The following is a 24,627-nucleotide window of genomic DNA, read 5'->3' on the forward strand; positions in this document are numbered from 1 at the left end:
GCTGGGCCGAGCAGGCGTTTACTAGATGCTTCACCCCCAAGCCCTGCGCCAACAGTTCACACACGTCGACCTGAATGCCTTCGACACCGCTACACATGAGGGAACCGAGGCTCACCGCAGTTAAGAAAGTTATTTACGCTCCAGTTTTTCCTGGCTCCAGAGCCACAGGCTTCCCGGCATCTTCCTTTGCTGCTCGAGGTGAGGCCCTCGGGCTGCAGCTTCTAAGCTCTCTGGACACTTGCCGGGAAGGCGGGTCTCTCGGGCCCCACCCAGACCCACGCAGCCAGACGGGGCATTTAACAGCATCCCTGGTGACTCGTGGGCTCGCTACAACTTGAGAAACACCATCCTACGCTTCCCCTCATCCAAGTACGGAGATTACACCGGAAAGAAGGAAATCTGAGTCAGGACTGTGGGCAGGAGGGTGTGTCTGCTCCTCGATTTTGCTACTTGGCCTCACAGCTCAAGCTCTGCTCCCCGTTTCCCTGCACCTGTCACCGTCCCCGTGAAACACTCGACAATCGAACAAGTCAGGGTGACGTGTGGGCGTGTGCTGAGATTCCTGCCCTGCCGCCCCACCACAACTCACAACCCACTTCACAGAAAACTGGAAATGGGGGACAGATACTTGTTTCACACCATTATTTAACAGAGAGGCCGTAGGACGAGCCTGTTTCCGACATATACGCAGTCGACGGTTCGGGACAGCCTGGGCCAAAGCTGTCGGCCTGGGGGTCTGCGTCCAGCCCTCTCTCGGGGGGTTGTTCACCCAAGGATGTCCTCTGAACAAGGGCGCCTCTGCCTACACGCACACCGTCAGCGTGTCCTGCTCACGGCACAGCTGCAAATGTGACTTCTGTAATCTTAGTAATGAAAAAGGGGAAAACCGATTTCACCACATACAGAGCATGGGACAGTGAGTATGTGGTTGGGAGATGGAAGAGAGTCCCTTATTTCCAGTTAGTAATGAGATGCTATCTTAACATTAAAAATCTATATTTCATATATAGAAAAAATTAGCCGGGCATGGTGGTGCATGCCTGTAGTCCCAGCTACTCGGGAGGCTGAGGCAGGAGGATCGCTTGAGCCCAGGAGTTTGAGGTTGCTGTGAGCTAGGCTGACGCCACGGCACTCACTCTAGCCTGGGCAACAGAGAGAGACTCTGTCTCAAAAAAAAATAAAATAAAATAAAAAAAATAAAAATCTATATTTCATATACATACAGATAATACACAGTATATATGCTGTGTATCATATATGTGTACACAAACACATGCAGGTTACTTAGAAGAAACATGGAGGAAAACAAAAGAGATTTGAAAGTGGGCGCCTTTGATGAGCTGGAACCCAGAGGTGAACAGGTGTGGTGGGGTCTGTTAACTGACTTTTTAAATCTGCATGTGTAATACTTTGATAACATAATAAATAATAAAATTGATAAGGTACCAGTAGTGTAGGTAAAGCACCTAGCACGGCGTCCAGCACAAACAGATGCTTAATAAACGACCCATCACCGCCACGGCAGAGACACGCTACTGGGGGGACCTGTGGCTCCATCCTTGCCTGGTAGGTCGTGAACACACTGTGGCTGTGGTCAGTCCACATCTGCTCCACGTCCCCTCCTCAGAAGGTTTGGTGGCTTTGCATGAAACAGAAAGGTGATTGCAAGAGACACTGAAACTGTAACCACCTGAAGTGCAAATGCAAACAACTGAGATACTGTTTCCCACATCGGCGGCTGCGCTGGCACAGGCGCCCTCTCACACCCCGGCGGAAAGAGCTGCACGATCGATTCTGCTTCCAGACAGCAACTTGCCAACAGCTATCAGAACTACTTCGGCACATCCTACTTGGCCCAGCGATTCCACTTCCAGGAATTTCTCCCAGAAACACACTTGCACAAAAGGTGTAGAAAAGCACTGTTTACAGTATCAAAAAAACGGTAACAACCCATTGTCCACCAACAGGGGACAGGCTGAGTAAGTTAGGGTACATCCAGACAAGGAAGTTCTTTTTGTACAGAACTGGGATGATCGCCAAGAAACACACAGGTGGAAAAAGGTGGGGAAAAAGCTGTTTGCTTGTACTCTGCATACAATGTCGATGGAAAGACACACAGAGCATGGATAAGCACGGGCTGGGAACAACCGGGTGGCCGGGCCCAGAGTGGAAGACTTCATATCATGTTCTCTTGCGTTTTCTGAAATTGAACCATTTAAGCTAAAAATAAAATTTTGTTTTTTTAAATTATCAAGATCATACTAGGTGAATTTTTTCTCTATTTTTGTTACAATATTTTAAAATATTTCAGTAGATTTAGGGTCACAAGTGGTTTTTGGTTACATGAATGAATTGTTTAGTAAAAATAAAACTTTAAAAAGGGAAGGGGGAGGGGAAGTTACTGTGGACAGTTTGTGTTTGGTATGATGGAAAGTTCCGGGAGGAGACAGCGGTGAGGTCGCACAGCGGTCGCACAGCGAGAAGGCACTTAATGCCACTGAGCTGAGCAGCAAGTCTTTAGTTGTGTATTTTACCGCCATAAAAACCAATGTACAAATAAACGTGTCAACTCATTTCCACCGTGAAAAACAACAAAATCCTTGGGAATGTGGAGCTTAAAAGGGGGGGGGGTCGTTTGAAAATGCCGATCTGGGATGCGCTTCGTCCGTCAGCGGCCCCCAGCACTGGCTATGGGGACGTCTCGGCTCCGTCGTCACCTTACGGGGCCAGCCACAAGGGGGCGGGCGGGCCGCGGGGACCCCGGGACGTGGGCGCGGGCGCTGTAAGGACTGCGGGTGTGGGGGCGGGCCCTGTGGGGGGAAAAGGGACTGGGGGGCCAGGGAAACTGGGGACCCCGGGAACGGGGGGACGCCGGGGTGCGGGGAGGACCCAGGAGAGAACTAAGGGGGGGGGATAAAGGGGAACCAGGGGGAATCCCGGGGACGAGACCCCGGGCCGCGTCCTTCCGCGCTGGGGGCTGCTTGACCTTCGGCCCCAAGCACCTCCGACACGGTCACCCGAGTGCTCGGACCTCCCGGCGGGCAGCTCGCGCCCTCTCGGTTCCGGAGTCTCCCCGGGTCCAAGCGCGCCCACCGCGCCCGCCTGGGGGCGCCAGCGAGGCCCGCTTCCCGGAAGGCCGCTGCCACGCGCCTGCGCACAACCCCGCCCGCGCAGGCCCCGCCCCCGCGCAGGCCCCGCCCCCCCGCGCCCCCAGACCCCGCCCCCGCGCGGCCCCAGGCCCAGCGAGCGCTCCCCGGCGAGTGGGGGCGGGCTCAGAGGCTGCAGCCTATCATCCGATCCCGCCCATTGGCTGAGAGGTGAAGCGTGGGCCTGGCCGACCGCTGATTGGTCGGCACTCAAGCACAAGGGCGCGCGGGCCAATCGCGTGGCAGCGCGTGAGGCGGCGGAGCAGGCCGGGTCGGGCCCGAGGCGCCTCGCTGCTGTGGGGTCGGGGACGCGGCGCGGCTCGCCATGGCCTCGCAGGAGCCGCTGGTGGCCGTCACCTGCACCGCGCCGGTCAACATCGCGGTCATCAAGTACTGTGAGTGCGCGGACAGCGCCGGGCCGCAGCGCGGGAGGGGCGCGTGTCGCCGGGGTCGTTTATTTCGGCGCGTTCCGTGCCCACCAGCTACGCGGGTCGGCTCCGCCGTCCTCACCCGCATCCGAGGCTGGTTTGTTTCAGCCGCTCCGAACCGCCCCGGGTCTTTGTGGGTCTAGGTCGCGTTTCTCCTGCGGCTGGTGATCAGCATCTTGTCGCAGGTTTACCTGCCACGTGCTGGACCCCGGGTGCAACGCCCCGATGTCCTTCGTCCCCGTCCCAGTCGCATCGGTGGCTCGTTCGCCGGGGTCTGAGCGTTCGCTGTTCGGGGCGCCCCAAAGGCCCCCTTACCTAGGGGACCCGGCGCCAGGCCTCAGAGCTTTGAACTTTATGAGTCCAGTCTGTCACTTTGTCCTTTACAGGTCAGGCTTTTGCTGCCAGGTCCACGACCTCTCTGCTTGGCCCTACATCCTAGGGGTTTTCTCTTGTGTTTTTCTCTGAGTTGTAGAGGTTAACTTTTACGCTTAGGTCTTTGGTCCATTTTGAGTTATTGTTTGCATCACGTATGAAACTTGGGTTGAGGGTTTTTTCGGCCTATAGATGTCCGGTTATCCCAGAACCATTTGTTGAAAAGGCTTCTCTTCCTCCATGGGAAAGTACTTTTGTGTATTTGTGTAGGCCTGTTTCTGGGTTTTCTGTTTTGCTCCTTAAATCTGTGTCTGTCTCTCTGCCAACACTACAGCTAATCCAGATGACTTTAGCTGTATAGTAAGTCTTGACATTGGGTTGAGCTGATTTTCTACTTTATTTTTTCTTTTCAAAATCGGTTAGCTACTCTAGCTCCTTTGCATTCCCGTGTAAGTTTTAGAATAACCTTCTCTATAGCTACAAAAAGTCTTGCTTGGATTTCGATATGTATTGGGTTAAGTCTGCATATGGATTTGGGAAGAATTGACATCTTTACGATGCCGAGTCTTCCCTCTGTGACCGAGATATGTCTCTCCGTGTATTTGGATCCTTGATTTCTTCCATTAGCATGTGTAGTTTTCAGCACACGAGTCTGTACATGTTTTGTTAGAGTAACACCTGAGAGGGTTTTCTGAGTGATAGTAAGTGGCATTGTATTTTAATTGCAACAGCAGCATGTTGCTAGGATGGAGAAAAATAGATTTTTATGTGTTGATCTTGTGTTCTGCAACCTTGCTGAACTCACTAATCGGTTCTAAGAGTTTTTCATAGATTCCTTGAGATTTTCTATGTAGACAATCATGTCATCTGCAAATAGGGATGATTTTAAAAAACTTTTTCCTTTCGATCTGTGTGCCTTTTATTTCCTTTCTTGCCTTATCCCAGTGGCTGGGACTTCTAGCACGGAGCTCAGTGGGGGTGGTGAGAGCAGACGTCCTGGCCTCGGTCCTGGCCAAAGCATTCAGTCTGGAAAGTTTGTATCAAGTTGAAGAAGTTCCCCTTTACTCCTATTTTTCTGAGTTTTTATCATGAATGGTTGAGTTTTGTCAGATGCTTTTTCTGTCTTTTGGTACGATGATGGGATTTTTCTCCTTTGGCGGCTCACGCGCTAGTTCCCGTGGTGTTCCGCTCCCCGTCCTGCTGCTGAGCTCACGCGCTGAGCCTTTTATTTCAGTTATTGTATCTTCACTTCTATGATTTCCACTTGTTCTTCATGTCGTCTGTTTCTTTGCCAAGGATTTCTGTTCCTTTGAGAACGTGAGGTGTGTTCCTTGCAGCAATTTTATCACGGCGGCTTGCGTGTGTTTGCCAGGTAATCTCAACCATCTTGACGTTGGCCTCTGCTGTCTTTCTCCTTCAGTTTGAGATCTTCTTTGTTCTTGCTGTGACAAACGATTTTTGATTGAAACCTGTATGTTTTCGAGTTGTTCTGAGCCTCTGGGTCTTATGTAAGCCTTCTGTTTGGGTCCTGTGGAGCTCCCGGCTGTCCCCCAGGGCGGGGCAGGAGCACCTCCCCGGGTGCTCCGGGTGGGATGCAGGACCGGCCCCCACGTGGTCTGCACTGACAGGGAAGGGGAAGGGCTGAAGCAGCCCGTTCCAGCCTGGCCGCTGGGGGAGTCTGGCTCCACATGGCCCTCGTGAATGGGGTGGTGCGTGGCTGGAGCAGAGCAGTGGCCGTGGAGAGCTGTCTTGGCAGGCCGCCCTTCCTGGCCCCACTGGGGTGAGCAGGCTCCCATGGGCCGGGCACCCCCTGGCAGTCCCAGCCTCCCCAGCCGCAGTCTGGGGCACACGAGATGGAAAGACTGGGGCTCCCCCGCACTGCTCATGGCTGGCCCCCTCTCACCTTGGGGTCCTGTGTGTGACTCCAGGCTCCGCTGTCATCCTTGTGGAGGGAACAGGGGAAGTGCGTCCACTTTGCCCGCCCCCAGCCTGGCAAGAGCGGTGCTCTAGGGAGCTACGCAGGACTGTGCGTTCCCCGCCAGGTGTTAGTACTGACCGTCCTCGAGACGTCCACTGTCCTAAGACCTCGCTGCACACAGCTAAGCATACTCTGCGCCTGACGAAGATGTTTTTAAATAAGACTCTACATAAAGTGCCGTGCGGTGCTCCCCGGGGCAAACTTCCCACTTGGGCCGTCTTCATTAGCTGTGACATGCTGCGGTGGCAGGGCTGGGCAGGAGTGGGGGTGGTTCTGAGTGTCCCCAGGGAGTGTGAGCAGTGACATTTAGCAGCTCTTAGGAACTGGGCTCCTTTTGTTTGGGAAGACAGGCAGAGCTAGAAGATCACTGCTCAGGCACTCAGAGGTGGTTTGTGAAGTGCATGAAAGAAGACAGAGTAGGAGAATGAGTCAGGGGTGCCCTGGCCTCCAGCTCTGCCCTGGGAGCCTGATCGCCAAGGTGGGGAGCAATCCAGGAGGGCTTCCTGAAGGTGGGGGTGCAGCGGCAGCAGAAGGGCTCAGAATGTGCAATGAGAGAGCAGGATGGAGGCAGATGGGGGGATGTGGAAGGGGGAGCACAGTGGGGGACAGGAAACCCACTGGCCTGGCCCTGGCTGTCCCTTCCAGGGGGGAAGCGCAATGAGGAGCTGATCCTGCCCATCAACTCCTCCCTGAGCGTGACACTGCACCAGGACCAGGTGAGTGTGAGCGTGTGCAAAGCTTTGTTCAACACTTAGGACGTCTGTACCTACAGGCTGGGACCAGACTGCGCAGCAGGGACCCCCCCAGCCCAGTCAGGTGTCTGCTCCGTCTCCAGTTTGAGGAGTGCTTGGCACAGCACGCACACCAGGGTCTCATCGCACACACGTGCGCACGCACGTGCACACGGCCCAGAGGCCCCTCACACACATGGGCTCACACACGCTCACAGCACCCCAGGGGCCCCTTTGGAAATCCCTCTTATTGGGACGTGCCCTGTGCCCGCAGTTCTCCCCAGACCTGGTCTCTGCCACACGGGCTCCGCCACTGCCCAGGCTGGCCTCAGGCCTGGCCTCCCTGTCCCTGCCTCAGGGGGCAGCTGCAAGCGCTGTGGGTGGGAGAGGCTGTTTCAGGGGGAAAGGGGGTGCTTGGCCGCACCAGGGCTTGGCCCTGCTCTGAGGTGGCCCCGTTTTCTCCCAGCTGAGAACCACCACGACGGCCGCCATCAGCAAGGACTTTACCGAGGACCGCGTCTGGCTGAACGGCCGGGAAGAGGAGGCGGGGCAGCCGCGCCTGCAGGCCTGCCTGACGGAGAGTGAGTCGGGCCGCCCAGGCACCGTCCTCCCAGGGCGGGCTGTGGGACACCTCCCGGACCGGCGGGGCTGGGGCTGGGGCCAGGGCCGGGCCTTCCCGGGACGGAGGCTTGCGTGGAAGTCCGAGGCCCAGAGGCCTGGTGTTCAGCCGTGCCCCCCAGGCAGGAGAGCAGGCGCAGGTCGGGTGGGGGTGCCTGGCAGCTGTGCCACCTGCTGTCCCCTCTCCCCCAGTCCGCCGCCTGGCCCAGGAGAGGAGCAGCGCTCAGGACGGAGCCCCGCCTTCCCCCAGCCTCGGCTACAAGGTGCACGTGGCCTCGGAGAACAACTTCCCCACCGCCGCGGGCCTGGCGTCCTCCGCAGCGGGCTACGCCTGCCTCGGTAGGTGCCCCGGAGAGGCCCTGGGCTTCCGAGCTGCAGCAGCAGAGCTGTGTCATGCTCCTGTGGCGCCAGGGAGCCCAGCGCCGGCTCAGCGATCCAGTACCCTGCCACAGGGGCCTCCCCGGCCAGTCTTCCCGGAACACACGTCCGAACGCTAAATCTTCCTCTGCCCAGAGCCCCCTGGGGTGTCAGCCTGGCAGCTCCATGTCCCCCTGAGGGTGTCTCGCTGCTCTGGCCTCGCGGGCGTGTGCCAGAGCCGGGCTCTGAGAATGCTGAGTGAGCGCGGGGCGGGCCGGCACGTGCTGGCCCTGGAAGCTGACGGCCTAGTTCTGTCACCTGTGGGGTGGGGGGTGCTCCCTGGGGGTGGGGTGCCTGGGCTCTCTGAGTTCGTCCCCTGTGTCTGCAGCCTACACCCTGGCCCAGGTCTACGGGGTCGAGGGGGACCTCTCAGAAGTGGCTCGACGGGGCTCGGGCAGCGCCTGCCGCAGCCTGCATGGGGGCTTCGTGGTGTGGCACATGGGGGAGCGCGCCGACGGGAAGGACAGCGTCGCCCGGCAGGTGGCCCCCGAGACGCACTGGCCCGAACTCCGAGTCCTCATCCTCGTGGTGAGCAGGGTGGGGGCAGGGGGCGTTGGGGGCTTCTGTCTGGCACTCAGGGCCGTGCTGAGGATGGGCACAAAGGTGCTGGTCTTGGCTTCGCTCAGCTCCCAGGGTGGCTTGGGGGAGTGGAGAAACACCCCTGCTCTCCAGAAGTGGCTGTTCCCAGGCCTGTGTCACCTCTGCTGTGCCAGAAGGCCACAGCTGCTCGTGCCAGCGGAGCGAGGGCCAAGTGTTTGGGGGGGTGTCAGCCAGGGACCCCCTGTGGGCCTGGCCCAGACGGTCTGTCCTCGAGCAGGTGAGCGCAGAGAGGAAGCTGACGAGCAGCACGGCCGGCATGCAGACCAGTGTGGAGACCAGCCCCCTGCTCCGGGTGAGGCGCCCGGCTTGGCCCCCTGCGCTTCCCGGCAGGCCTGGGTGGAGGCGCCTGCGCTTCGAACCCTCCCTGCAACTCGCCTGTCCTCGCAGTTCCGGGCCGAGGCCCTGGTGCCGGCGAGCCTGGCAGAGATGACTCGCTGCATCCGGGAGCGGGACTTCGAGGGCTTCGCCCAGCTGACCATGAGGGACAGCAACCAGTTCCACGCCACCTGCCTGGACACCTTCCCGCCCATCTCCTACCTCAACGACACCTCCCGGCGCATCATCCACCTGGTGCACCGCTTCAACGCCCACCACGGGCTCACCAAGGTGACGCGGGCAGTCCCCAGCCCTGGGACCCGTGGGCGTTGCTCAGGCTTGTGCTGTGGCGGAGCCAGTGCCCGGGAGCTGCAGCCTGCCCTGTGCGGAGCGGCCCGCAGCCCAGCCTGTTCTGTTCCCTTTCGTTTCTCGGCTCACTCCGGCCACAGCCCCACCCACCTCTTCCCCAGTTCACAGGCAGAGGTCACGCGTACCGGCCACTCGGGGACACTGTGCCACTTTGGTTTGGCCCCGAGGGCCCTGACTTAGCTCTGGGAAACCCCAGGTCCCCTGGAAGATCAGAGGTTATGGGGGATGAGGCCAGGCGCTGTGTGGACAGCCAGGGTGACCGCTGAGGTTCCAGGTGGCGTACACATTTGACGCGGGCCCCAACGCCGTGATCTTCACCCTGGACGACACTGTGGCTGAATTTGTGGCTGCCGTGAGGCACAGCTTCCCGCCCGAGTCGAACGGAGACAAGTGAGTGTGGGTCCCGTCGCCCCCTTTGTGGGAAACACCCTGCCAGGAACGGAGGTCATGGCACCCCGCACCCGCGTGCCACCCCCCAGCGTCAGGCCGCGCACAGGCGTGAGGACAGCACCAGGCCTTGCTTGGCCCCGCCCCATGGGGAGCCCGTGGCCCCGCCCCTTCGGGGAGCTGCTTGTCGTGCTTTTTGCCAGGAGATGCGCCCCGCGTTCCGAGGCGTACGCTAAATGTCAGCCGTTTTATAGAAAACGATTAAAACAAAGCCCCGGCTTCCTTCTTACCGAGACCAGTCTGAGCTGGTCACAGTGGCCGGTGCTGCCGCGGTGTCTGTGCCGGGTGCGTGTTCCCGGGCAGGGCCCGACCGCACGTCCCCCTTCCCGGGCGCAGCACGGCCGGGCCTTGCGCTGGGGACAGCGTGTTTGACCCCCCGGGTGTCCTGGTGGTTTCTGGCTCCTGTGTGAGAGGCACCTCCTGGCTGAGGGCGACTGGAAGGGTGTGGGGACGTCCCTCTGCCCGCAGCGGGGGCAGTAATGGCGTGCGGTGGTTGGGGGCTGAGCGTGTTGACCCCCCAGGTCTCTGGCCACCTGCAGGGGTGGCAGGTCTCCCCGTCTGAGGGGCGCGGGGGGCTCGGGAGCTGGAATCGGCGGTGGAAGTTTCCGGAAGCCCTCCCCTCACTGACCCCAGCCTGGGCCCTCAGCATCCCTGCCTTGGCTTTTGGTTAAAAAAATAAAATAAAATAAAATTCACTATTTCAGCCATTTTAAAGTGCACGGTGCTGTGGTGTCTCCCGCGTCCCCAGTGCTGTGCAGCTGTCACCTCTGTCTACGCCCATGACTCTCTCACCAGCCCAAGAGAAACCCGTCCCCATCAGCAGCCACCAGCCACCTCCCTCCCCAGCCCTGGCGGCCACTGTCCACTTCCTGTCTCTGGAGCTGCCCGGGCTGGACGCTCCACGGAGACGGAGTCACACGCTGTGTCATCACACGCTGCGTCCCTCCTTGTCCCAGGTTCCTGCAGGGGCTGCCGGTGAGACCCGCCCCTCTCTCGGATGAGCTCAAAGCCGCGCTGGCCACGGAGCCCACCCCCGGCGGCATCAAATACGTCATCGCCACTCAGGTGAGGCCCGGACGCTGCAGCGCCTCCTCCCTGCAAGGGGGCTCCTCCGGCCCGCGGGGCAGCCCCCTTCCCCCCGTCGGTCTCAGGCAGGAAGCCAAAATGCTAACAACACCGACGGCACGCAAGTAGCAGTAATAGTACTTTCAGCTTTCAGGGCATTTGGCCTGTGTTTGCTTCACTCACTTGCTCTAAAGTGGACACGTGCAGGTGACCTGTGACACTTGGGCCTGGGTGGGAGACAGGTGGCACTGTGCCCTCTCTTGGCAGCCGGCTTCTGGGATGGTGCTCAGGGTGCAGCCTCCACCCGTGGGGGTCCTCCCCCCACCAGGAGCAGCCCAGGCCCTCCTCCCGTCCTGACCCTGCTCCGAGGGGCAGCCCCAAGTCCGTGGTCACGGCCACCTGGGCCGAGGAGTCCTCCTTCTGCGCAGGGCTGCTGCTCCCCAGCCCAAGTCTGTGTGCTGTGGCAGTGACCGGGACAGGCCCGGGACAGGGAGTGCTCAGCCGGCAGAGGTGGCCCTGCCTGAAGAGTCCTGCCTACCTCTGACTGGGCTGGAAAGGGGGCCGGGAGGGGGCCACACCCCTTCCCTCCTGAAGACCCCGGGCCCCTGCGATGCTCGAGCTGCCATCTCCCAGTGACCTGACGCTGCTCTCTCTCCCCCCAGGTGGGGCCGGGGCCTCAAGTCCTGGACGACCCCCACGCTCACCTCCTGGGCCCCGACGGCCTGCCGAAGCCGGCTGCCTGACGCCACGGGAGCAGGGCGCCTCGCTGGGACTGGGCAGTGGCGTGGTGGCCAGGCCGCCCTGTTGGGCTCCTGGCAGTGGGCACCGTGCCGTGGGCAGTGGCGTGAGACCTGCAGCCGTCCAGGCGTCAGCAGCGGGACCCCCAAGTGTGTCAACTGTCCCCCTGCCTGGGCTGCTTTGCTGAGATGGGATTGGGGTCTGGTGTGACAGCTGGGTGTGGAGCGGTGGCGTGTACCTAACCCTGAACCCCAGCCCACTCAGAGCCCCAAACAGGAGCTCAGCGGGACTCCCGTCCCTCTGGGGCCCGGTCACTGTGTGGGGACCAGACTGGCTGCCTCAGAAAACCCCCAAGTGCTTCAGGGGTGGCAGCGATGGTGCCTCTGCCAGACCTTGAACTCCGGCCAGGGTGTGGCTGGACCGTTTCTTCATAAATGACCAGTGATGTTTCCTGGGGGGGCGGGGAGGCGGCTCCCGGCCGGGCAGGGGTGGGGCCCGCGGATCTGGGTGCGTTGGGGGCCGCAGCCTGTCGACCACAGGAATAAACCCAGCACTGCTCACCTCCTGCCTCACGCTGTTTCTCTTGTTTCCTAAGCCAGCGCTCTGGGGTCCCTGCTCTGAGGGGTCCTGTGGCCCGCCCGGGAGGCCCCACAGCCCTTCCGGCCCCCAGAGCCGCCTCCCGCACAGGCTGAGCCTCCGCCCCGGGCGGGGAGGGCAAGGGGCTTTCCCGGCTTTGCAAGCCCGTCCTCCTCCCTTCAAGGCGGGCGTGTCACATTGGGAGGGGGCCGCAGTCTCTGGCCCGGGCTGACCACACCTGTGCCAGCCCCGAGCCAGGTGGAGGAAAGGGGGCGAGGCCTCTGGTCCCCATGCCAGGCGTCCGGGAGCCGCCCACGTCCTTGGTGACAGTGTCAGGCAGAGGCACTTGGCGGGGCGAGCACAGCCCCAGGGCCCCGCGGAGGCGCAGTCCGGGCCCTGGGCCGGCCGCTTAGCCCTGTCTGGGAAGCCGCCTTCTCATCGTTTTTCCTAGAAGCCTGGGGACCCCCTGGGTCAGAAGCTGCATCGCGCTGGGGTGACTGGGTGCGGACGCTCAACGCTTGAGGAAGTCCTGGGCTTCTAGGGACCCTCTGGGTCAGAAGCTGCATCGCGCTGGGGTGACTGGGTGGGGACGCTCAACGCTTGAGGAAGTCCTGGGTTAACAACTCCACCCCCGTAGTCGCTGGAAGGGGACGCGAAAGCTGCGGAGGCCGCGGGGCCGAGCCTCTCCCGGGTCTAAGGCCGGTGGGGGTTCCAGGGTCTGGGAGCGGGTGGCCCCAGGCCAGCAGATCCAGCGGGAGAGCGCAGGCGCCGCGCCCGCCGGGCGGTCACCTGGGGTCGGGGGCGGGGCTGCGGGGCGGGGCCGGGCTCAAGGGCCCCGGGCAGGGACCAGGGGCGCTCAGTGCGCGCCCAGCCGTGTCGCCGCCACCATGGGACAGATCGAGTGGGCCATGTGGGCCAACGAGCAGGCGCTGGCGTCTGGCCTGAGTGAGTGTGCGGCCGGGCAGCGGGGCCGGGCCTGGGGATGGGGTCCCCCCAGACCCCAGCCGGGACCTCGGCTACAGGAGGGGAAGTGGGGGACCCCGAGCAGACTGGAGTTCGGGGCGGGACAGTTAGACCGCGGGTGCGGAGGAGGGGGCTCCGGGACCCCGGGCTGCACCGGTGCCCCGCGCAGACCCCCAGGCCGGAGTCGTGCTTGGCGCCCCCTCCTCCGCCCCCTCCCCCGCCGCGGAGGAGGAAGTTGCAGCGCAGGGAAGAGGCGGTTCAGCCCGGTGGTTTCCGGGGAGCCACCGCCCCGCCCGTTGGGGAGCCAACCCCACCCCCGCACCCCTCGTGCCCTGGAGTGGGGGCTCCCCTCCTCCCGAGCCGGCCGGGCTGGGGCTCCCTCCCCGGGCTCCTGGGGCGGAGACGACGGGTCATCCCCGGGGTGGACGGCGCCTCCATCTAGGGCCCAGATTTCACAACGCGCCTGGAACCCACCCCGAGGGGCCGCCCTGCCCAGCCCAACTGCGCGGCGCCCCCACTCGCCCAGCTGTGCCTTGCTTGGGGGTGCAGGGGACGGTGGGTGGAGCTTCACCCTGAGCTGTATCTGGAAACAGAAACCTCTCAGGACAGGGCAGGGAGGCGGTCAGTCCTGCAGGCTGTGTGGGTGCCCCAGCGCCAGGAAGGACCTGCACCTGTGGGTGGGGGGAGAGCCCAGCCACCAGGCCCCCCGGGGGCTCCTAGCAGCCTCCCTGCGGCTGGGACAGCAGGCGGGGCAGCAGCATGGAGTAATGTCCCCGAGCTCCACAGCAGCATTCAGGGGTGGGAGGCTCTGGGGCCTGGGCCCTGCAGTCCCTTCTGTGTCCAGGGAGATCAGACTGGCTGAGAACTCCCCAGTGCTGTCCCATGGGACTGTCACCCTGCCTGCCACAGGCTGTGCCCTGCAGACCAGCCTCAGGTCCTTCCTCCCCAGACTCCCTCCAAGAAGCAGGGGTGACAGAGGCCACCCAGTTGGGAGCCCTGGGCTCTGGTACCCTGGGTGCAGACAGCCTCCCTGCTTGACGCCCTCCGGTGGCTCCACCATGAACAATGACAGCGCTGGCTGCTCCAGCCCTGCCCACCCCAGCCCTCCGCTTCCTCCTCACTCCAGCCCACGGCTTCCTTTCTGTTCCTGGACCCGATGAGCAAGCCGCAGGGCCTTAGTGGAAGCCATTTCTCCTGCAAAGCTCCTGGCTGGCTGCTGCGTTTATTTCTCAACTCAGATGTCACCTACTCAGAGCATCTAACCTAGATGCCTGGCCCTTCCTGGCGTCCGGGTTCTGGCCCTCCACTGTCTGATGTTTGCGTCTGCCTCCCCGCGAGAGACCAGGGGCCCCGCGCCTTGTCTGTTTTGACCCCTGCTGCGTCCCCGCACCTGTGCGGAGTCCCAGCATGCCCAGGTGCTCACACACGTTTGCTGGATCTTCAATGAGTCCTCAGGCCTCCCTGGGGAGCAAGGGGTGCCTTTGCCACCCGTGCTGATGGCAGCAAGACAGGCTCAGGACGGGGACAGTGACGACGTGCTGCGTGGTCAGAGTGGGAGGAGCGGCCCTTCCCTCCCCAACACACAAATGCTGGCGGGAAACGGAAAAGTTACTGCACAGCTGGAGCAAACGGAGGACAGGAGTCCGCCAGACCGCGCGGGGCTGAGCGGGAAGGACGAGGCTGCGCGGCTGCCGGCCAGGTTCAGGTGCAGCAAGAGCAGTTTCAGATGACGGAAACTGAGGCGAAAGAGGAACAGGGTGGAGAGGAACTCGGGTGTGGAGAAGGCGGACACCCCCAGCAACAGCACAGTCTGAGCACACGAGGCAAACACACGAATGACAAGGGGAACCGCCCGAGTCCCCCTGGGGTCCCAAAGCTCAGAGGGGAAGGCCCAGCGGGGCGTCCAAGCCAGCCGTCCCTCAGCAGCTCCGGGGACCCAGAGGGACCTCGCCCCAGCCGTGTCCCCCGGCCACTCTGCCAGCCCCTTGTCACGGGACCTGCCTCCTGGGGAAGCACCCCTGACCCCATGGCTGGGGGCAAGCGTGGACGGTGTCACCAGCTCTGGGTGGCCTGGTCGCCCACAGCAGGTGGAGGAGGGGAGGTGGCCAAGGCCCTGGGGGTCCCCGCAGGGACAGGGCTGTGGCGCCCTCCTAACCCGCCTGTCTCCTGCAGTCCTCATCACCGGGGGCATCGTGGCCACGGCTGGGCGCTTCACCCAGTGGTACTTCGGCGCCTACTCCATGTATCCTTCCGCTAGAGAGGCCGGGAGGGGCCGGGTGCCAGGCAGGACTGCAGGGGCTGGGGTGGGGGGGGAGGGGGGCGCCACTGCCACCCCTCGCCAGCACCGTGCTTCAGTGTGGGGAGCTCCGTTCTCTCCCGTTCCCCGGGCAACCCCAGTGGTCTGGGCAGCCAGGCCACTTGCCCGTGGCTGCGTGGTGGTGACCGGCCAGGCCTGGGCCCTGATGAGGGGTGGGAGGCGTGGGCACCCCGAAGGCCGGCCCTGAGGACCCCGCCTGGCCTCTGTGCCCTCCCCGGCCAGCCCCTCGCTCCCTGCCAGGACTAGCTGGAGCCCTGCACGGCTGTGTCCCAGCTGTGTGGCCTCCGGCAGTGGCTGCACCACTCTGTTTTCTCATCAGCAAAGGGGCTGCTCCTTAACCGCAGCGCCTCAGCGCGGCAGGGGTGTTTGTGTGCCTGCTGGAGTACCCCCGGGGAAAGCGGGCCAAGGGCACCACCATGGAGCGCTGGTGAGTGGCCCCCCAACCTGCTCTGGGGTCCGCCCAGGGCCTGGGGCCCAGGCGGAACTCATAGGCCGAGAACTTGCCTAGTGGCCCTGCGGGAGCCTGGTCCCCCCCGTCTGAGACATCGTCTCCTGGGAAGAAAGAGGCCCGAGTGCCCAGGGATGGGCGTGGGGAGTGGTGGGTTACCGAGTCGGGCAGGCCGGGACCCCAGCGTCTGTCTCCTCCCCCAGTGGACAGAAGTACATGACCACCGTGCTGAAGCTGTTCGGGCCCCTCACCAGGAACTACTACATCCGGGCTGTTCTGCACCTCATGTGAGTCCCCGCCCCGGCCCTGCCCACTCGAGGCACCAGGAGGCTTGGAGGAGACGCCCCCACTGGCCCCGCTCCCCAGACAGGAGAGCCCAGCCCCGCCTTGCCTGGGTATTTTCCAAACCGCAGCCCAGGTCCACAGCTCTGGCAGAGGTTCCCATCGTCTGCTGTGCGTAACGATTCACCCGAACCCTGGGAGCTTGAATCCACGGCACTGGCTGTTCTGGGCTCAGCAGGAGGCTCCCACCTGGGTCTGAGGCTGTGAGCGGATGGCCCCTGGCCCTGTGGGCCACTGCTGGGAGGGGCCACTCTGCAGCTCCTTGGGCGTCCTCTCAACGTGGCAGCCCAACAGAAGTGTCCCCAGCGTCTTAACATATAAATCAAGGCAGACACCGGCGTGAGGGGCCAAAAGTTAAGCCAAACTTTGGCAGAGCCACATATCCCGTTGTCTGGGGGACACCTTGTGGCCTTGTCCCCAAGGCCTGGGCTGCAGGCCCCTCTCTGACTGCCTTTGTGCCCTTCCTCCTGCCCGCCTCCACTCAGGCTGTCGGTGCCCGCGGGCTTCCTGCTCGCCACCATCCTGGGGACCGCCTGCCTGGCCATCGCGAGTGGCATCTACCTGCTGGTGAGTCACGTCCTCTGCAGTCAGCCCCCTGGCCACCCCCAGCCCCGGTCCCTGACACCTTCGGCCCCGGCCGGCTGGCTCTGTGGCTGCCAGAGCCACGAAAGCCGGAGTGTCTGCTCCTGTCACGGCAGGGCCGACAGCCGCGGCCACCATCTTGTGCACATCTGACGTGCTGTGTGTGCCACAAAGCAACCAGGAGGGCAGGGCTCTGGGGCAGGCGGGCGCAGGCCTTGGGCGAAACCTCCCGCCTGCCCTGGACCTGGGCAGAGAGCTGCCTCCCGAGTCCCCCGCCGTCTCTGGGAGGATGAAGCCCTCGACCCTGGCTTGTCACCCTTCATCCCCAGGGCCCGTGCAGTGTCTGTGTGCTCTAAGCGTGTGCCAGTGGTGCTAGCCCTGTTGCACATCTCAGCGACCGTGTACTTTTCTGCCCGACTCACGCCTAGAATCCTCCCTGCTGCCGAGCGCTCTCGTGGCTTTGGGTGCTTGGAGTGTGTGTCTCCCGGGGCCACCCGCCCGCCCCCCGGCTCCTCACTGCCACACACAGCCGCAGACCTGAGTGAGGATTCCTTGGGTTAAACGCAGAGGGAGCTGCCGGGTCAGGCACCAGGGGTCAGGCGCCAGGGGTCAGGGGCCAGGGGTCAGGCGCCAGCCTCTGTGCCCTTGGCCCCCGCGGCAGCCCCTCCCCCACCTCCCCACCCACCATTCCTGCCAGTTAACACGCAAAGCTGACGGCGCGGGACTCTGACTTCCGTGTCTCTAACCACGACTTTGCGCCCCTCCGCACGCGCTTTAGCTGTCCCGGTTTCCCTCCCGTAAGTCGCCCATTCTCAGCCTTTGCCCATTTTCCTACTGGGGTTTTTGTCTTTTTCTGAACTTGCAGGAATCACATGCATTTTAAGTTATTCATCCTCTGTAAGTTTTAGCCATTGTAAATGTCCTCCTTTCTCTCGCGTGTCTGCTGGCCTTGTCCCCGAAGTATTCGCTTATTTGCCTGTTAAAGCCTCGCCGGCCCCTGGCTGTTTCCGTGTTTAAGTTGGGAGGTGGGATCGCCAGTGTCCAGTTTATTCTTACGCTTCATAAGTATATGATGTTGCATATTTTTTCTATCAAATATTATGGGATATTAAGTTAAAAATACACATTCCCAGGTCTACCTGACCTGTTGCAACAGAACTTCAGGGCATGGGGCAGGAGTCTGTATTTTTAGAGCCCCCACCCCTCCCTGCCCTGCAGGCTTCAGCCCCCACCATGCATCTGTGAAATGCCCGGGCGACCTGGGGAGGGTGCGGGCCAGGAGGGGATCCAGGGTGAGTGAGTGAAGAGGACCCTGCTCTCCTGGGCTCTTCCCTGTCCTTCCTGCCCTTGGTCCCTTGAGAGGAGGCCTGGGGACCTGGTGGATTTTGGAATTTGTGCCTGGAACTGGCCACCAGGGCGTCTGCAGAGACCCAGGGGTTCCCTGGCGCTTCTCTCTTGCTGGGCGTCAGGCCGGCCCAGGTGGCCTAACCTCCCCGAAAGCCCCTCTGGGATTCGCAAGTGAGTGGGCCCGGGGCCCTGGCGGGTGGGCCCGGGGCGGCTCTCGGCGTGACCCAGCCCTGCCCTCCGTGCCCGCAGGCGGCCGTGCGCGGGGAGCAGTGGATGCCCATCGAGCCCAAGCCCAGGGAGCGGCCGCAAGTCGGGGCCACCATCAAGCAGCCACCCAGCAACCCCCCGCCCCGGCCCCCGGCCGAGGCCCGCAAGAAGCCGAGCGAGGGGGAGGAGGCGGCAGCTGGGGTCTCCGCAGGCGGCCCCCAGGCCAACCCCATCCCGGTGACCGACGAGGTCGTGTGACGTCCCCTCGGACCTGCGCACGGCCATCGGGGGGCGCCCTCAATAAAGGCTGTGACTGTCGGAGCGCGGCTCTTCCTGGGGCGGGGCGGCAGGTGGGGGAGGGGAGGGGGACAGGTGGGGGGAGGGGCGAACGGCGGGGCGGCGACCACTCCCCCCGGCCCACGCGCCCGTCCGCTGCCCGGCGGTCCCGGTGCCCATTTTGGCTTCGTGGGCAGCGGCGCGTCCCGACCGGGCCACCCTGCTGATCGCAGCATCCACGGGGGCAGGACGCGGGAGGGGGCAGCCTCGCCCTCGGGCTCCTTCCACGGAAGCCTGGGCGGGTCCCAGCCCCGCCGTTCGGGGACCCCGGGGTTGGCCTGGCCTCAGCCCCGCGCCCCCAGTCAACCCTCGAGACGAATCTCCGCTCGGGACTCGGCCCCTCCAGTACGCCCTCGGTGCGCCCCGCGCGGGAGACGGCGACTCTGCCTCCGAGTGTCCCGCAAAGCCTCGGTCACCCTGGCCCCCGCCCCTCGGCCCCCCCACCTGTCTCCTGCGCGAGTCCAGGTTCCAGCCGCGTCCCGCGCCGTCCCCACCACGTCCCCGTCCCCGCGCCGCCTCACTGACCTCTCCGACGCGGCCGTGCGCCCGGCGGGAACTCCGGTGGCTGCGCGCCGCCCTGTCCTCCAGGTCTCGCTCGGCGTCGCGGAGGCAGCCCCTCCCCCGCCTCCCTCTGCCCCCGACTCATCAGAGCCCCGGCCTCGGGAGGGGGGATCGCGTCCGTTTTGTTCGAGGCCCTGTCCTCGTGCGGGCACTTACTGGAAACTCACGAAGTACGTGCTGAATAAACATTCGCCTCCCCCAGGAAGCCGCACCTGAGGCTCCCAGGTGTGAGTCCTTGCTCCCCTCGCAGCCGCCCGCAACTTGCACATAGTAGGCGCTAATCAGCGGTGAAAGGACTGGAGCGGGGGAGGCGGGGCGTGACACCTGCGCGGCGGCCCAAGGGCAATGTCAGCCGGCGGAGCTGAGGCCCGGCCTCTCCGCAATGGAGCCTGCTCTCCCCCTCCAGCCGCCTCCCACCGAACACCCCCAGCGGGGCGGGTATCCTCTGGCCTCCAGGCACCTGCCGGCCGCGGTGGGGGCGTGGATAAAGCTCCCTCCGAGGAGGGCGACTCGCCATGGCGGTTGGGTCCATACCCAAGACCCCCTGGGGCCCGCGCTGACACTCCTGTTCCGGGGGCTGCCCCAGATGCTCAGGGTCCTGCCCTGGCTTTCCGGCGCGGAGCCCTGTCCCACCGCGCGTCCGCAGCCGTCTCCAGGGGTCGCGGTGGAAACCTCCGGGCTGAGCAGAGCACACCTGTGCTCCCCTCCGTGTGGAAGCCCACCCCACCCTAGGGCACCTGCTGGTCCACGCACAGACCCTTCTGGAAGGACACGCTGGAGTCTGGCGTCAGTGGCGAGGGAGACTGTGCCCCTGCTGTTCCCCTCTAGGACGTGTTTATCAGTTTCCTGACACGTTTACATTTAAATAATAGTTTAATAAAATACAGGGGCACTTTTTCCTCCCGGGGAGGCTGCGCAGAGGGAGCTCGGGGGCCTGGTCCAAGCCCCAGGGCGGGGTGGGGACATAAATAGCAATAAATACACATAAATAGGCGGCGCTGGGTCCGGGAGGGCCCCGGGCCCCGCGGTCACCGCGCCGAGCGGGGCAGCACGCAGGTGCAGCCGACGGGCACGCGGATGAACTCGGCGTGGAAGGCGAAGGCCCCGGGCGTGGGCGCGCCCGTCCCGGCGCGGGAGCAGGGCCGGCGGCGCAGCACCAGCAGGCTCTGGCGCAGCCGCACGGAGTTGAGCGCCGCCGTCTCGCGGCCGGTCCTGGCGTCGATGCAGCCGCGGCACAGGCACTCGGCGAAGGCCAGCTTCTGCGGGTAGCGGTCCTCGTCCGTGTCCACGCTGCGGGACGGGCAGTGAGGCTCGGTCCAGCGCCGCCCCGCTCCCGGCAGCCCGCCCCCGGCCCTGCGCCCTCGCGCCCAGGATGGAGCCGGCAGGGGAAGGGAGGGTGGTGTAGGGGCCCGGATTTCTGCCTCGCCCCTGATGACAAGGTCTGGGCTGAGGTCCGGGGTGGGTGTGCCAAGGAGCGAGCACCGTGCCAAGGGGCAGGTGAGAACGCCCTGCCGGGGCAGCCGCAGCCCTCACCGGTATCGCCAGGGCGAGATGGAGCGCTGATGGGTGTCCGCCTCCAACACCTCCTCCCGCCGCAGCACCGGGCACTGGGTCTCAGCCGGGCGCCCCTCATGTTGCCTTCTGTGGCCCGCCGCCTCCAGGCTGGACACCAGGGCCACAGGCAGGGCCTGCTCCCACTTGGCAGCTCGAGCCAGCAGGTGTGGGGGTGGCTGGCCAAGGGGCAGTTCCTCGGCAGAGTAGCAGCGTTGGGTCCCATGGGCGTGGGGCCCCCCCCAGAGTGGGGGGTCATGGCGGGCCAGGCTGGTGGGAAACCAGGTCAGAAGCAAGAGGCTGGGGAGGAGCTGGTGACACAGGCAGGCGGGTGGTCAGGGGGTGCCCAGTGAAGGGGCACCTCACTGCCACCCAGCTTGCTCTGTTCCCAGGGGAGAGATGGGGAAACTGAGGCCCAGAGGCCAGCCCCTAGCCCAAGGCACCCAGATGCCAGGGCTCCCAGGGCCTGGGTGGGGCTGGCTCCCTTCCCTCTGGACTCGGTTTCCCAGGCCCCTCCCGACATCCTGGTCCCAGGGCTTGGAGAATCCTGGCTGCACCGTCCGGGGTGGGGGGCGGGGAGCCGTGCCAGGCTCACCATCATGGGCTTGCAGCAGCCTGCACACCTAGCGGCCGTCCCAGCGGTGCACCTGGCGAGGGACCTGGCTGCCCCGACTCTTTATAACTGGGGCCACACCTGGGGAAAATCCGGGCGCTGCTTCCTCCTTGGGAAGTGCCCAGCCGCAGGCACTTCCTCCTCCTGTCCCCGTGGGTCCCCACCCGCTGTGCATCACGTCACAGACACCCGTGGAGCCCCTGTGCGGTGCCAGCCTGTTGCCCCCCCCAGGACCCCACCCATCCTGAGCACCTGCACACGGAGCCACGAGTGGCCCTGCGGTGGCTGGGTCTCCCGCTGCTGTGGGAGCGTTTCGGGCTGAGCCCACCAGCAACGCGCTGCTCTGATCCAACTTGTGTGATTTCCCCAGGCTCTGGCACCGGGGGCCGGGCTCGATGCCCCTCCTGTGTAGTCCTCACCTCCCCTGTGGGCGGACATCAGGCTGGTTCCTTTTTTAATCTAAAATGATCAAGGACAGGTGACTGTCACATTCCCTTCCTCCTGCACAGTGGGGAGAGGTTCCAGAACCGACTTGGGGGGCAGCCAGGGTCCTCAGGTCTCTCTGTTTGGCTTCTGTAGTTTTATTGACACAAAAGTTGAAGATAAAAAGTTTGAGACAGGCCGGGTGTGGTGGCTCATGCCTGGAACCCCAGCAGTTTAGGAGGCCGAGGTGGGAGGATCACTTGAGCCCAGGAGTTCGAGACCAGCTTGGGCAACATAGTGAGACCCCATCTCTACAAAAAATAGAAAAATTAGCTGGCTGTGGTGGCCTGTGGTCCCAGCCACTTGGGAGGCTGAGGCAGGAGGATCCCTTTAAGCCCAGGAGGTCGAGGCTGCAGTGAACTGTGATGACACCACTGCACTCCGGCGTGGGTGACAGAGCGGAACCCTGTCTCTAAAAAATAAATAAATAAAAACTAAAAAGTCCGAGGTGGAGGAGGCACGAAAGCCCTGGACACTGTGAAGTGCGGTGCACCGTGAGAAGGGGTGCTCCTTCATTTAAGGAGACCCCAGGAACCCACCTGCAGCTCCCCCCTCCCTCGGTGCTGTGGGGTGGGGTGGGGTGGGCGCTGGCAGGGGGCCTCTGCTTAGCTGAAAAGGAGACAGCTGGGGACCGGACGGTGGGAAGTTTTGAGTGCTGGGGCCTGGAAGTCATCCTGGGGAGGGTCTCCCGGGGCCTGGCCACGCTCCAAGCCTGAGGGGTCTGTCTAGCCTGGTCCTCTCCAGTCAGAGTCTACAGTGTCCGGCGTCGGGGCGGTGGTGGGAGGGGAGTGTCACCGCCTTCCGGCCTTTTCTCACCTGCCGGCGCTGCCAGAACGGAGTCCGAGAAAGTGTCCTCTAAGCTTAAAACCTCAGTCCCTCTGGAGAGGAAACCCCCTTCGGGAGGAGGCGCCAGAACACCTGGGCTCCCCGGGGCCTCCACTTGGTGGCTCCGTGACTCCGGGCTTGTCCGCTCTGGCCTCTGTCTTCCCCGTGTGGCTAAGGGAGCCCCTGCCCCCAGCCCACAGTCTGGGAGGAGTCGAGGGTGACTGATGCATCGAGTCTCCTTTCCCATAATGCTCCTGCCTGTGGCCCTCCACTTCTGCTTGCATACCTCCTGTGATGGGGAGCTCACTCTTTATAAGTGTTTCCTAGGGCTGTCCTAACCAAGTACCACCCGCTGGGTGGCTTAAAACGAAACAAACTTATCTGCACACGGTTCTGGAGGGCAGCGGTCTGAGATCAGCTGTCCGCAGGGTTAATTCCCCCCGGCGGCTCTGAGAGAGGATCTGTCCCAGGCCTCGCTCTTGCTCCCGCGGGCTCTGGCGGCCCTCTGGGCTCGCGGCTGCATCACTCCAACCTCTGCCGCCGTCCTCACACGGATCTCCGCGTGGTCCCTCCCATGCCTCTCTGTTTCCTCCTCTTCTGTGTCTTACGAGGTCACGGGTCCTGGGATTAGGGTCCACTTAATCCAGGACGGCCTCGTCCCTCGGTCCCTGAAACCCTCACCCTAAAGCAAAGGCCCTTTTCCCAAGTAAGGGCACGTTCACAGGTAGGGATCAGGACTTGGACAAACCTTTTTTGGGGACACAATTGAAGCTACTGCACCCCCAAACAGGAGAGACACCCCTCTTGGGTCAGCTCGGGCTGAGAAGCCCCCCAGAGGCTGAGCTGAGACCTGTCCCCGCCCCTGAACTCCATCCCCTGGTGCGTCCCCTAAAGGTCATGTGAGCTCCCTGGGGTCAGGGACTGTCTGTGCTGGTCCCACCTGTGTTTCCAGTGTCGGGAGCTGTGCCTGGCACAGAGCAGGGTGCTCCCCTCCCTCAGCCTGGCACGGCCCGACTGCCCCCAGCGCACACTGCTTCCCACCCTGCCTGTCCGGCGGCGGCTGCAGGACACCAGCCCCTGGGACAGGACCTGTGGACGGGTACAGGGCATGCCGGGGGCAGGGTGCTCCGACCTGCCGTCTCAGGGACTTTCTTGCCTCAACACCCTGAGTCTGTGGGTCGAGGGAGTTTCCTAGGGATGGCAGGAGCAGCAGGGGACAAGGAAGGCGGAAGGCGCAGGTGAGGAGACAGAATTACACAGGACAGAGTTGGAGCCACCGAGATCCACAAGGTGGCTTCTTTAGGGCGCAGTGCGGGAAGGGAAGGAAAAGGTGATTTCAGGTGGGAGCCCTTGTGCAGTATACAACCTGCTCAACCATACCCTGCATCGCTGGAAAGTGAGGGGAGGAGGGGAAGAGGGCAGAAGAAAAGGAGGAGCCAGAGGGAATAAGGAAAAGGAAACAGGAGTCCAAGGAAAGGGGAGGAAGGCCCCACCCTCACCCCCAGGTGAGGCCAGTGGCCCCACCTGGCACCCGGCCCAGGGCTGTCCCCATGAGGCTCCTGGGCGGGACCTGGTTGGGGCAGTGAGGTCAGCCAAGTGGGTGAGAAGGGGAACAGGTGAGTGGAAAGTGTGACAGGGACCAAGGAGTGAGTGACCAGGCAGCAGGGAGCCCCCCAGGGACAGGAGGGTCCTCCCAGAGCCCCACCCTGACCCCAACCCGGCCGGACGACCCGGGTCGGACATACACGAGGCAGGGGCCGGTGAGCCCAGCTCCTGCGGCCCTGGGGAGCTCCTGCTTCCTCCCGCCCTGAGTCATCCTCCCCAGGGCGGGGTCGGGCGCAGACCCCCAGGCCCCAGAGCTTCTCCGGCCACAGCCTCCTCAGCTGTGCACCACCCGCTACTTTTTCTGTTTTTTGTGGAGACGGGTCTTGCTGGGCTGTCCAGGCTGTTTCCGTCTTAACAGCAGCTGAGTGGGCTCCCTCCGTGAGGGCTGTGAGCCCACTCCGCAGGCCCTTCCCCATGGCGGCCCCCGCTGCCCCCGCTGCTGTCAGGGTCGGGGGCCGTGACGGCCAGTGCCGGGGAGACGTCCCCGAGGGCAGGCGGCAGTGGGGGTCCGGGTGGTGTCTTGCTCCTGCGGCCGCTGAGGCAAGCGCAGAAGTCCCAGGTTGGGCAAGACTGGAAAGGCAGTGGGAGGAGGGCCTGAGGGCATCCTGGAGGTGGTGGCTGGGACAGGCTGCCGCTCTGACCACATC

The 24,627-nt window shown here is 63.4% G+C and overlaps 2 protein-coding genes across 2 annotated transcripts; both read left to right on the forward strand.

The window, feature by feature from the left end:
* Nucleotides 1–3,422: 3,422 nt before the first annotated feature.
* Nucleotides 3,423–11,778, forward strand: MVD (mevalonate diphosphate decarboxylase). The gene is made up of 10 exons (XM_069456386.1): nucleotides 3,423–3,541; nucleotides 6,570–6,640; nucleotides 7,122–7,236; nucleotides 7,466–7,612; nucleotides 8,019–8,218; nucleotides 8,508–8,582; nucleotides 8,678–8,896; nucleotides 9,249–9,364; nucleotides 10,378–10,486; nucleotides 11,149–11,778. Exons 1-10 carry the CDS (start codon nucleotides 3,472–3,474, stop codon nucleotides 11,227–11,229), a joined length of 1,203 nt encoding a protein of 400 aa, XP_069312487.1. The 5' UTR covers nucleotides 3,423–3,471; the 3' UTR covers nucleotides 11,230–11,778.
* An 847-nt stretch (nucleotides 11,779–12,625) lies between these two features.
* Nucleotides 12,626–18,318, forward strand: CYBA (cytochrome b-245 alpha chain). Its single transcript, XM_069456289.1, has 6 exons — nucleotides 12,626–12,745; nucleotides 14,936–15,005; nucleotides 15,433–15,507; nucleotides 15,732–15,815; nucleotides 16,356–16,437; nucleotides 18,049–18,318. Exons 1-6 carry the CDS (start codon nucleotides 12,688–12,690, stop codon nucleotides 18,262–18,264), a joined length of 585 nt encoding a protein of 194 aa, XP_069312390.1. The 5' UTR covers nucleotides 12,626–12,687; the 3' UTR covers nucleotides 18,265–18,318.
* The last annotated feature ends 6,309 nt before the right edge of the window (nucleotides 18,319–24,627 follow it).

The sequence above is a fragment of the Eulemur rufifrons genome, chromosome 23 (assembly GCF_041146395.1).
Source record: "Eulemur rufifrons isolate Redbay chromosome 23, OSU_ERuf_1, whole genome shotgun sequence".
NCBI classification, from domain to species: Eukaryota; Metazoa; Chordata; class Mammalia; order Primates; family Lemuridae; genus Eulemur; species Eulemur rufifrons.

Bases quoted from the DNA above. Each gene is read 5' to 3' on its own strand.
- MVD (XM_069456386.1), top strand. From the start codon at position 3,472: ATGGCCTCGCAGGAGCCGCTGGTGGCCGTCACCTGCACCGCGCCGGTC. The intron at 8,583-8,677 runs GTGAGGCGCCCG...CTGTCCTCGCAG, and splicing joins AGACCAGCCCCCTGCTCCGG to TTCCGGGCCGAGGCCCTGGT. The intron at 10,487-11,148 runs GTGAGGCCCGGA...CTCTCCCCCCAG, and splicing joins AATACGTCATCGCCACTCAG to GTGGGGCCGGGGCCTCAAGT.
- CYBA (XM_069456289.1), top strand. From the start codon at position 12,688: ATGGGACAGATCGAGTGGGCCATGTGGGCCAACGAGCAGGCGCTGGCG. The intron at 15,508-15,731 runs GTGAGTGGCCCC...CTCCTCCCCCAG, and splicing joins GGCACCACCATGGAGCGCTG to TGGACAGAAGTACATGACCA. The intron at 15,816-16,355 runs GTGAGTCCCCGC...GCCTCCACTCAG, and splicing joins CGGGCTGTTCTGCACCTCAT to GCTGTCGGTGCCCGCGGGCT.